General features: G+C 50.4%; 2 protein-coding genes across 2 annotated transcripts in view; one reads left to right on the forward strand and one right to left on the reverse strand.

The window, feature by feature from the left end:
• Positions 1 to 886: 886 nt before the first annotated feature.
• Positions 887 to 4,499, forward strand: LOC109385538 (60S ribosomal protein L7-like). The gene is made up of 2 exons (XM_019647916.1): positions 887 to 932; positions 3,833 to 4,499. The coding sequence occupies exons 1-2, from the start codon at positions 893 to 895 to the stop codon at positions 4,456 to 4,458; spliced, it is 666 nt and encodes a 221-aa protein (XP_019503461.1). The 5' UTR covers positions 887 to 892; the 3' UTR covers positions 4,459 to 4,499.
• Positions 4,500 to 5,984: 1,485 nt separating this feature from the next.
• The window catches only part of MTA3 (metastasis associated 1 family member 3), an 82,824-nt gene continuing 76,506 nt past the window's right edge, over positions 5,985 to 12,302 (reverse strand). The window contains exon 14 of the mRNA XM_019647914.1: positions 5,985 to 9,651. Within this exon, the coding sequence (XP_019503459.1) occupies positions 9,626 to 9,651 (26 nt within the window). The 3' untranslated portion in view covers positions 5,985 to 9,625. The remainder of the gene's footprint in view (positions 9,652 to 12,302) is intronic.

Consider the following 12,302-nt stretch of genomic DNA (forward strand, 5'->3'; position numbering starts at 1 on the left):
TGGGGGGAGGGGGGTAGTGGTTGGCCCTCCAGTCCACAGGGCAAGTCACAGGGTGGGAGCGTAGCCTTCAAGTTTCCCAAGGGACTACTTAGAGGTCACTAAAGCCCCAAACATGCACCTCCTGACCCCCATGTCTCCAGCCTGGCTATTCCATGAAATGAACATCTCCCTCCAACACACATGCCCCTCCTGCTGGGAGCGACAGCAGCAGTCAGAACGATACTTCCCTCATCACCCCAGACACAGGCTTCTAGTCCTAGGGTACAGGGTCTGATGATGGGGACCAAATCCTCTCTCCCCAATTCCTTTTGGAGTTTTAATCCACTAAGTCCAACCCTCTCATATTGCAGACAGGGATGCTTTCCCTGTTAACAGCCCTCAGGAATGGAGGCCAAATCCCTGAAGAGTCCCCAACGCCCCAGGAGGGAGACATCCAGGACTAGTGTGGATGTTGGTGTGGGAAATGGAGAGAAGGTGTCAGGCAGAGGGAGTGGCCTGGGGGACAATGGGTGGGATGGATATTGAAATCCATTTCCTCTGTGTCTCCATTCTTCTTCCCTTTTCTGAAAACTCACCAGCTGCTCTTAGAAATCCACAAGATGTACAAGAACCCAAACCAAGTGGTGGAAAAGGTGAGCCACCTACGCCCCTCCAAGGTGGCTCCTCATGTCTCTCTGTCCCCCATGCTCCCTTCCTCCACTCTTGTTGCTGCCTTTTTCACCCTGGTAGAGGCACTTCCAGGGACTGCCCATCTCTCCATCCTTTGGCACCACGGGGAGAAGCGGGCAAGCCTGGGCCAGCCCAGCCTCAGCCTGCGACTTGTCATTTCCAAGTCAGACACTTTTATGCAAGGCCCAGACACTGATGGATGCTGAGGACTGAACACTTTCTCATGGAGCCCCCAGCCCCAGGGCGTGCTGCCAGTGAGGAAGGTAGTTATTGGGGGGGGGGAAGGGGAGGGGGAAAGGAAGAGGAGGAGGAGGAAAAAGAAGTGCAGGGTTTTCTACAAATGGGAGGGTAAAGCCCATGGTGGTACAAGGTGAGTTCAAGGCAGGCTGAATAAAGACCCCGTTTCCTACATTTGGGTTCCAAACAGCATTTTGGTCCCTGGGGTGGGCTGCACTATTCAGTGTAAATTTTGGGCAGTGCCTTCTCTCTCCTCTTTCTCCTAATGTAACCCGCTGTCACCCTGAGGGACGAGGAGATTGCATCCATAACTCTATTCTGGGGACTCCTGTGCAGGGATATAGCAAGCAAGGCTGGGCTGATGGGCCTGTAGCTGCTCATCATCAAGCATTTACTGGGCACCCACCAGTGGCCAGACACTAAGCTACAAAGGCAGACGATCCTACTCTGACTTTGAGCCCCTCCAGGCCAAGCCTGGTACACACAGACCCGCAAACAGATCAAATGCAACCCAAGCCAGGGTAATCCAGGGTATCTGAGGTAGCGATACACCTCTGAGAGCACAGAGGGTCAGAGGAGCTAACTCTGCCCAGGTGTCAGCGAGGTAACGTATATGAGCTGAATCTTGGAGGATGAGGTGAGTAGGGAGGGGAATGGTATCCCTGGCACGGGGAAGAGCATGAACAAGGGCACAGGGCTGTGAAAAGTTTCGGTGTGCAGGGCGGGGTGACAAGATCACTGAGGCAAGCGAGGAGGAGGCCCACACACAGAATTAGGAGGAAGGCAAGACAGGCCGACTGGGCCCTGCAAGCTCAGGAGGCTGGTGGGGCCCACAAACAATCCAATATGGCAGGAAGGGGAGTACGCGTGAGGTCTTTAAGAAGTTGACGATTTTGCCTTCTGCAGTTTTGCATTTTGATCAGTTCATTTTGGTAATACTGTGGACAGACTGGTGAAGGGGTGTGGGAGACGACCTAAGTAGGCAACAGTCTGTATTCCAAGCAAGGGCCTGCATAAAGGCAGTGGCACAGAGTGTGAAGGAGCAGACAGAGAGGCACAGCCCAGGTGAGGAAGAGGTGACTGTGGATGATGGGTGGACGGCGACACAGTGAGGATATAGATGGCAGAGCAGGCTGGGAGGAGCAGGTAAAGCGTTAAGACAACTTGGAGGGGATTGGAAGACCTCCAAGTAAACATGTCCAGTAACACACTTCGGGCTGGAGATAGGCTTTCAGAGCCTTCCTCTTCCTCGATGGGAGTCGAGCTTATAGAAATGGATGAGGTCACCAGGGGAGAGAGTGAAGAGGACTCAGAATCATCTTTTTAAAAATCCCCACAAGTAAGAGACACACAAAGGAAGACCCAGTGAAATGCCCAGAAGAATTCTTTAATAGGAAGAAAGTAGCAATAAAAAGAGCATAAAAGAAGTCAAGGCAATCTCTTTGCTGAAGTAAAGAGATTGCCCATTAAAAAGAACAGACTAGAGACACCATTTATGAGGGTAAAGCCGAACATAAAATACCCAGACAGGCTGCAAAGTGCTTCATGCAAGAATGAAGCATTTTCAAAATACCTAATTGCATGCTGAAGAAAGTTGATCTGAAAACTCAAGTGTGTGTCTGCCATTGTCTGGTCAAGCATCTTACGGTGACAACCTGGAGTAACCATGCACTGTCTGATACGATAAACCCAAGCCCTTCAAGGAGTGATAGACTGTCATTAGTATGAAACTGAATAATATGTAAAACATGTTCTATATTGGTTATGGGTTCATAGGTATTTATGAATTATATAAAATCATGCATTGGGATGATCACGTTAAAAAGTGCTTGCTTCTGAAATGGAAGAACACGGGGAGGGGGTACACAGGTGACGACCACTGTAGCTGACGTTATCTTTGTAAAGAAATATGAGAAAATAACTATGAGCATTGTGTGAATGTTATTTAGCATCGCTCTGGGTAGAGAACAAAGGGGTCAGTGTCATGAACCAAGAAAAGTAATATGATGACACCAGCTTCGAATGCTCAAGAAAGCTCAAACTGGATGACTAAAAATAGTGTTGGATTTGGCAATTAGGAGGCCACGAGTGCCTTTACTGACAGCAATTTCAGTGAGTGGCTGGGGATAAGGGCAGAAAGGAAGTCAGAAAGTACTATAATGGGTTGAGGAATTAATGAGATTTGAAGCAATAGACACAACTCTTCTCTCTTCCAACAAACGTGCCAGCAAAGGGAGATAATAATATTTTCAGATGAGCCTAAGTAGAGGACATACGTTTTGGTGGTTTGATTGTTCTGTTGTGTTGTTGACTGGATGGAAAAACTGAAATCTTAGTGGTAGGAGAAGGGAGGGAAGGTAAAGATGAAGGGGAGAGGGGAGAAAATGATGATGGAGCAATAATAAACACTGTCCCAGGCCCTGTGCTAAGCGCTTTGCAATTTATTTAGTCCTATGAGGTAGATACCATTATCCCATTATACAGATGAGAAAACTGAGGCACAGAGAAGTTAAACAATTTGCCCAAAGTGATACAGCTAAGGAAGAGGCAGTCTGGTCTGAGTCAGGACATTCTATTACAAGGCCCGAAAGTGGGGAGGAGGGGTTCAGGGGAGGAATGGATTAAGCATGTGGGTTCCAGGAGAGTCCTCTAGAGGCCAAGGGGCGCCGCCTTGGGCGGGAAGAAAGACACAGTTGGTCTTGGGGCCAAGGGGAAAAACAGGGATTCTTAGAAGGCTCCACTCTCAGGGGGTGTGGGCTTAGGGAATGACAAAGGATTGAAACAGCTCATTCCGGAAATAAGAAAACAATCTCCTAAGGAACATATGGAAGGGCCATTAAACAAGCATCCCAAAATTACCTGGTGAGTGGGTCCCCCACAGCTCGGGGGTAGTGACAGTCCCTGCAGCTCCTGTGCTTTCCTCCAGCGACCCCCCCTGCAGCCCAGGAGCAAGGTCAGAGCAAGTGGAAGGTGAACCTTATCCAGAAGAAACCTCTTAGGAAGTTTGACCACAAAACCCAGTCCTGGCGATGGAGCTTTAGGTCGGTACACCTTGGACGGCAGGGGATGGGACACTGCGCTCTACAGATGAGCTTCCAGAAAGAGGGAGATATTTCAATCAGGATAAAAAGTCACAATAAAAAGATACCCCTCTTTTTTCCGACCGGAACTGTGGAGGGTGCTGAAGAGAAGGTTCCTGCTGTGCCAGAAACCCTTAAGAAAAAGCGAAGGAATTTCACAGAGCTGAAGATCAAGCGCCTAAGAAAGAAGTTGGCCCAAAAGACGCTCCGAAAGGCAAGAAGGATGCTTATCTATGAAAAAGCTAAGCACTACCACGAAGAATACAGGCGGATGTACAGAACTGAGATTCAAATGGCTAGGGTGGCGAGAAAAGCTGGCAACTTCTATGTACCTGCGGAACCCAAACTGGCATTTGTCGTCAGGATCAGAGGCATCAATGGTGTGAGCCCCGAGGTCCAAAAGGTGCTGCAGCGTCTTCACCTTCGCCAGGTCTTCAATGGCACCTCTGTTAAGCTCAACAGGCTCCAATGAACATGCTGAGGACTGTGGAACCATATATTGCATGGGGGAACCCAAACCTGAAGTCAGTAAATGAATCGATCTATAAGCATGATTATGGCAAAATCAACAAAAAGTGAGTTGCCCCGACAGATGACACATTGATTGCTTGATCTCTTGGTAAACACGGCATCATCTGCATGGAGGATCTGATTCATGAGAGCTATATTCTTTTCTCCACGAGGTGGAATAAAAAAAAGGACCACCCACTTTGCAGAAGGTGGAGATGCTGGCAACAGGGAAGGCCAGATCAACAGGTTTATTAGAAGGATGAACTAAGGCATCTACCATGGGTATTTTTGTAATCTGGTCAGTTAATAAACAGTGACTGCTTTCAAATTGAAAAAGAAAACAAAAAATTCTCAACAAGAACCATGGGGGTTGTTACTTTGTGAGGGTAAAAAGGATAACTATTGCATTATTCTGTACACCTGAAACTAACAATAAAATAAATAATAAAAAAAGAACCATGGGGCACCCTAGGGATTTCACGGAGGTGGGGCGGCTGTGTTCCACCTTGGAGGCTCCCTCTGCTTTCTCAAAACCTTCCCTGACACGAATCCAGCCTTACTGAGCTCTCTCTAGCCCAGAACTCAGGAGAGTATCCACACGGCCTTAATTACCTTTTCTGTTTTTCAGAAATCTCGCGTGTGTCTTGCTTCTCCAGTGAAATTCTTGAATCTCCCCCCCCCCCCCCTCTCTCTCCCTCCACTCCCCCATCTCTCACAAATCCCAGTAAACAAGCGTCACCAACAGGTGTTCCCAAACATGGGCTAGAAGGGTCCCAAGTGAGCCTGCAATGGCCCCGGCCCAGCAACCGAGGCAGAGTCTACACTGCAGTCAAACAGGTTTGAACCAATAAAATACGCAATAGAAAATGTCTACCTTGCAGGCATCCGCACTCAGGGCCAGGGAAAGGGAGAACGCCAGGCACTTAGACCAGGATCCCTTTAAGTCAACTGAGACATTTTTATTTCTTTCCCGCCTGAGGGAGATGGTATGAGAAGAGGGGGCTGGGCTTCCATCTGTGGGATGTACAGCTCCTGCGTCCGCTTCCGTTACACGGGCGCCTTCCTCTCGCACAGGGCACGCTCTCCCTGCCCACCCTCCCAGCGGCCCAGCACACGTCCCATGGCTGGCACTGGGCAGAGGGGTGCAAAGTAGTGCTTCTCATACCTCCAGGCTCAGGGGACACAGGCTCAAAGGCCACCTAATGAGGTGACCTGGCCTCATGAAACCCCCATGTCCTCAGGATGTGGCTTCTGAGACAGCAGAAGAAAATGCTGACGCCAGGCAAAGGCCTATGAGAGTCTCAGTGTGGCGGGAGGGACATCAGGCTACCTGGCCTGGCGTATTATTCCTCAGGACCCTCAGAGCTGTGCAGCGGGGTGCAGCACCTGAGACAAGGAGCACCTGTTGTTAAGGGCTGGGGAGGGGGCGGGGCTCAACGAGCCTGACAGCTGAGCCACTGTCCCAGGAAAGGGCAGCATCAAACGAGGCAGAATTTCCAGGAATTTATTGGAAACACGATACAAATTGATTAGTAGATGGCATCTACTTACAGACAGACGGTCAACACTGTAATATCACGCTCTGAATGAATTATCCTGGGGAAACACTCATGACCACGGATGCATGGTCTGGGTCAGTGTTCTCTGGAAGGGAATCAGAGACTGGGGGGAGAGCAACGGGGGGGCGTGGACAGAAAACTGGGACATGGCTTTCCTGAGGGGCATGGCGAGGCGGGGTTGCTAAACGGGTAAATTCCCCCAAAGGAAAACAGGGGCAACGGTTAAGAATAAAGGCTTTCTCCCTCCCTCCCAAAAGCACTTTCCTCTCTAGGCAGAGTGAAAGAGAATCTACAAAAGCCTAGGGGGGCAGCTCCTCCGGCCTCTCTCACTGGGGGCTCAGGAAGGCATGGGGCATGGACATCAGGCTCCGCGTGACACAGCAAACCAAGGCCATGCACGCCCGGCCTGCTGCCTTCTGGCCCGCTCCTTGCCCTCCCCTGCTCTGCTCTGAGTGGTGGGGGGCTGACCACTGCAGGCTGCTTGTCCCAGGCCCCCCAGTCAGGGGCTCCCAGCTGGGTTTAGCTAACAAGAGGCACCTGCAGAAATCTGGAAGGCACAGGTAGGGGGAAGCCAGGCCTTTCTCCCCCTCTCTGCTTAGGGGATTGTTTCTGGCAGGGACAAGGCATCCTCACGGCTGCAGCTCCCACCAGATAGGCGCTGTGTGGCACCAGGTTCCTCAACCCGGGGCTCTAGTAACACAGAGCGGCCTTTCCCCCGTGTCCAACCAGCCTTCCTGCTGTCACTCCCCAACTCTGGGTTGCCTCCTCCCCCCGATTTGGCCTCTCAACTTTTCTTGTTACTGTGCTCAACAATGATCTGGATTAAAACTCAGGGTTGTAATTCTTAGAGTGGTTTCTGTTTCCTTGATTGGATGCTGACTGATAGAAACTGGGCTGTGAGCAAGGTGGACTTGAGAGGTATGCTAAAAAAACCTGTCTCAACAACCTCCTCTTTCGTATCACTGCTGAGAAATCGGGGTGTGTGTGTGTGGGGGGGCAATGATGAAGGAGAGGGAAGATGACTTGCAAAGCTTCTGGATCCTCACCCAAAGGGGCACAGACCAGGCTCAGCACAGGCTATGCGCCATGCAGACACACTCTGTAAGTTCCACCCACAAGCTCATTGCACAACAGTGAGACGCCACTGACATACACAAGGGTGACGCTGTGGTCCCAGAAACGGGGTGTCTGGGAAACCCTCTCAGCACCAAGTGCCAAGAATGGCAAAGACGAATGTTAGAGGCTCCTTGGTGTCCTTCCTCCATTCCCTGGAATGATCAGAGTGCTGGGGGACTTTGCGAGGTGAAGTCAGAGCATAAGGTCTTAGTCAACATCCTCTCCGTCAGAGGGTGGGGCTGTAGAGCCAGGAGCTCTTACAAGGCGGAGGAAGAGCTTTCTTGGTACATGTGGCTCAAAATGAGCAGCATTTGTCCCAAAGCTAAATGTGACCTGGAACTGGGGGTGGGCCTCCCTGTTCTTCCTGCAGACCTGGCCTGGCCCCCGTCTCCGGATCTCCTGGGCCTGGGTAAGGCCGGCCACAGGCAGAGAGACTGAGGCTGGCAGTAAGGTCACGGGCAGGTAACGGTTTCTCTAATCAACAGTCACTATTTTATGTGGGTTAGGAGAGGAAAGTGAAAGAATGAACTATTCCACCTTCTACATCCATGTGCAACAATAAATCCAGGACAGGGGCACAGAGAGGCAGCTTTCACGTGTCTCTTTCTTTAGAGAAGAACACGCCAAGTGGCGCTTAATGCAGACAGCCAGTTGCCTCTTCTCCCTGGGTCTTTTCTGAAAGGGCTTCTTTGTGGGGAACCCTGAGGACAATGCCTGCCACCTCCACCCGGCTCACTGAGCACCTGACACAGGCCCACCCTTGGGGCCCCAAGCCAAGACCCAGAATAGCTCCAAGAGTTGGCAATGGTGACAACATCCCTGGGTCACCCCCGCAAAAGGCTAAGATGAGAACCAACGCCTCCTCAGAAGAGAAGCCACAGAGACTGCAAAACTAGACAAGGAAAAGGCAGCTCAAGCTCTGAGCAGCGCCTCCAACCAGCACCCATCGCATTCTCTGCTGAGCTGAACCTAGCTCTAAGGATCTAGATATCTAGAGTGTCATCATCATTATAGTGATAACTCACTCTGCCTGGGGACAGGAGGAGAGGGTAGAGGGTAGGGAGGGGTCAACTTAGTTGTAGCCACTCTGTTCTGCAACCTCCTGGCCCCTTGGGGCTCCTACTATCTGCCATCCAGCTGCCTCCCAGCTGCAGATCCGAGATGGCTGGGAGGCCAGCCAAACCCCCGTTGTCTTTCACGGTGCTGTGACCCTGTCCTACAGCCTGGAGAGCAGGGGCGTGGCCAGACTCATCTGCTCAGGGAGCCAATGGGGCATTAAGTTATTCCTATCCCTGCAGCTGTGTGCACAGAGCTGCAGAGCGGCCAGCCTGTGATGCCAGCAAGGGCTGGTGCTGAGAGCAGAGGGGAAGAGCCACAGCCAGTGGAAACGGGGTTGCAGGCAGGTTTCCCAGGGCCTAGACACGTGTGCTCACAGAAACCTTTGGGTCAGAAGGGTGGGGGCTCATGGTGTCCTATTCACAGACTCACCTGCAAACATAGCTCTGTGACTTCACCCTCCCAGGCCAAACAGATTCCATCTGCTTAACGTAAACCCGGTGATGGGTGACTTGCTGAAGGCCCAACCTGGCTGTCATTCCTCCTCAGCTGGTCTGGCTATAAGGGAACAGGACAGTGTGCAAGTGGCGTGTCACAGTGATACACACATGTGGCTCAGTGTAACACTGGCTCCTGTGGGAGCTGTCCAGGACCAAGCAGAACCAAGTAGACTACCAGCCTCTTATCAAGGACAAAATGCAGATGATGTGAAGAATTCACAGGCTTCCCAATGATGGTTTTCTTATCTTTTGTCAGAATCTCAAGTAATTCTGTACCTTGGAGGTATGGGGGGTGGGGGTGGGGGTCAAATATGGGGTGCAGGGGGTGAAGAGGGATATTTTCCCATTAAAAAAAAATAACTACGAAGCCTATTGAGAAAAAGCCAGTGACAATAACAGCAAGGATGGGGGGAAATGTTGTGAAGTGCAACACTGGCGCGTTTGTTAGGGAAAATCCATTCAGAAAGATGCCATGTCCCTCCTGTACACAACCATACAGCTTACAACAGAGCTGGGCTGACGCATGCAGGGCAGCAGCAGCTCTGAGCTCTCAGCTGCCCCACTGCTCCAGGAGCTGCTGTGCCCAGGGTGCGGTGTGCTGGAGAAGGACGGGGGTGGAATGACTCCCTCATCCCCTCAATTCCTGGGCAAGTCCTGCTGGGACAGCCATGTCTCTGGGAGGAAAGCGAAGAGACACTGATCCACACGTGGAGACTCTGCTTTCGGGCCGTGCACTCCTCTAGTTTCTTCCCCTGCCCCATCAAGTCTCCATCGGGCGCACATGGAGATCTCCCGCTGATATGTACTGGGAATGGGACTGCCTCCTTGCCAGGCACGGCCGTGAACATCAGCGGGACAGTGTAGCAAGTCTTGGATTATAGGATGAAACGGGAATAGCTCAGTCTGACACGCAGCATGTGAGTTCTGGAAAAGGAGAGAAATAGGGTCAAAGTTCAACGAGTTCCGACGGTGGAGGCAAGGCGAGAGGAAGACCGGAATCAGTCCTCCCATCAACAACATCACAACCTTTGAGGAAAGGAGCATGGGCATGAGCTCAAATAAAAGCTCACAATGTAGTCTGAGGCTAGGCCAAAGGGAAGTTTAATTGAGGCCAAGGAAACATGGGAATGATACTGAAGTATCTTAAGGGCTGGGTTTTGGATGGGCAGATTGCGTCATCACTGGCAAGGCGCTGCAGCACACCTGGCAAGTGCTCACATGCTTATCAGACTGACGTCATGGAACTTCTGTGACCAGATGCTAAGGAACAGGGAACACCGCTGGCCAGAGGAGACACAACCAGATCTGAGGTCACTACAACTAATCATGATGACATGGGTACCCAGACGCTAGGAACACAATTTCCTGTACGAGGGGCATGAACCTCAAACACTCACAGTGTCACAGTGTCCCTCATTCCCACCCCGTCCATTTCCCCCAAAGGACCTTCCGTCTTCTGTCCCAGACTTGGGCACCTACAGACTTTCAGCAGAAACAAGTAGACGAAAGCAGAAGTGTCTGCAAACGCTGTCATCACTATCAGATATTACCCAGCAGGTTGTGAAAGCTTCTGCTTTGTTATTAGGAAAATGGCTCTAGGAGGGAAGTGGGGGTTGTTTCCTGAGGTGGGATCAGGTGCTCCAGCCAAGGCAGCTGTGGTATTCTCTCCCGTCGCGCATGCCGCTCTGCAACTGGGAGAGGACACAGGGACGCTCACCTTCACAGCCTCCCGCCATCCTGAGGAAGGTCTGCAGGATGGAGCAGAGCTGCGCCTTCAGTTCATGAACCTTTCTAGAATAGCAGAGATATATATATACACAGCCTGGTATTTGATAGGGCTCAGCAAATAACGTGTTAAATTAAAAACAAAAAACAGGTAATTCAGTGTAGGACTCAGGCTAATCTTTGCTTTATTGAATCTACTGTAGATTATGTAACAGCCTTATTTTACTTCCACCAGAACCTTGTCGGGGTGAGAATGGTTAGGAAATTGTTCAAGGTCACACAGCAAATAAGTTGAGGAGTTGGAATTTGAACTCAGGTCTTTTCCATTCAGATCAAGTGTTTCATACTATATACTGAGCTGCCCATTCTCCATCCAGCCCAGTAAGAGCATATTGTCCTCTTCATTGTCTAAATTAAGGGTTATATACATGTCATTACCTCTCAGAAGCCTCTCTCTTTTTGGGGTGAGGGGGAACAGGGGTGGCCTCTGTCATTCATTTGTTTGTCCAAAACTCTATGGAATGATGCCATCTGCCAGAAGGGCCACTTGTAATGGTTTCCCGAGTGTCTGGTCTGCCATGGAAAACTGTGCTTTCTTCTATTTGTGCTCCGCTTACCTGCTCCAGTTTCAAACGCAACCCTCTCCTTGGATGTTTGGTATCTGACATCCAGGTTTCACACCTGTCCTCTCCACACTGGCCATAGCTTTACATTGAGGCACGTACGTGTATGTCTGCATTCTGGGCTGCAGAATCCCAGCGCTGCATTCCAGCGCTGACCACCTGCCCTTGTAAGGCTCTCACGTCACTTCCTGCTACTTGGCTCTCCTGCCCCACTGCATTCCCTTGAAACAAGCAGGGTCCCAGACACAGAGGATCCCAGCACGGGAGCACTGGCCGAGGGCCCCAGGGGAAGACCTCGGGCAATTCTCTGGTCTCCTTTTTAGACAAAGTAGCCCAAATCATTTCCCTTTTAGTTTATAAATTCTGAAATGCATTAATCTACATTTGCTGCTTTTGTCTATACTAACCCTGATTCATAAGCACTTCTGTTTTTTTTTTTGTTTTTTTTTTTTAACAAATTATCCCTGTTGATCTGACTATTCACAAGTACTTGAAATCCATGGACTTGAAGATTCTGTACTCTAATCAGCCAATGCAATGAAAACAACCTTTTTATTTTTTTAAGGTTTCCAGCTGTCAGCTTCTCAGTTAATCTCTCTCCCTCCTGACTACCAGGGAAACCACCATCAGAACTGTGGAGGCTGGAAGCGAATGATAACAATTTATGCGCACAAGAAAGCCAAACCTGACGCTGGTGGTGTGAAAAGCCAAGAACCCAATCTGTCCAAAGAATCCTCAAAGGGCTCAGGAACTGTCACTAGGTACCTCTGGAAGCAGGGGAGGGAAACTGGAGCACAGGAGATTAGTTGAAGGCTATTTCAGAAGCAGCTGGACCCCTACAAGCTCTCCTGACATCATACCACTAGGCAACTGCCTAGGTTCTCCCAAGTCTGGATGTTTATTCTCTTAAGAGGACTAAGCAGAGGCTCTCAGGTCTACGGGACACCAGGAACCAAGCACAGGTGAGGGCAGGGTGACCAATTCCAAAACTAGGGGATCAAGTGAACGAATGCCTACTGGAGGGTGAGACCTCCGGGCTTCTTCTCATTGAGCTCCCAGAACACAGGTAGCCAAATCTTTACCCTCTGGGGAACAGATGGTGCTCTGGTCTGAGTGTTTGTGTCCCCCTAAATTTCATATGTGGAAATCTTAACACCCAATGTGATGATATTAGGAGGTGGGGCCTTTGGTAGGTGTTGAGGTCATGAATAGGATGAATACTCTTAT

This window comes from Hipposideros armiger, unplaced genomic scaffold (genome assembly GCF_001890085.2).
Source record: "Hipposideros armiger isolate ML-2016 unplaced genomic scaffold, ASM189008v1 scaffold_118, whole genome shotgun sequence".
Lineage (NCBI taxonomy): Eukaryota > Metazoa > Chordata > Mammalia > Chiroptera > Hipposideridae > Hipposideros > Hipposideros armiger.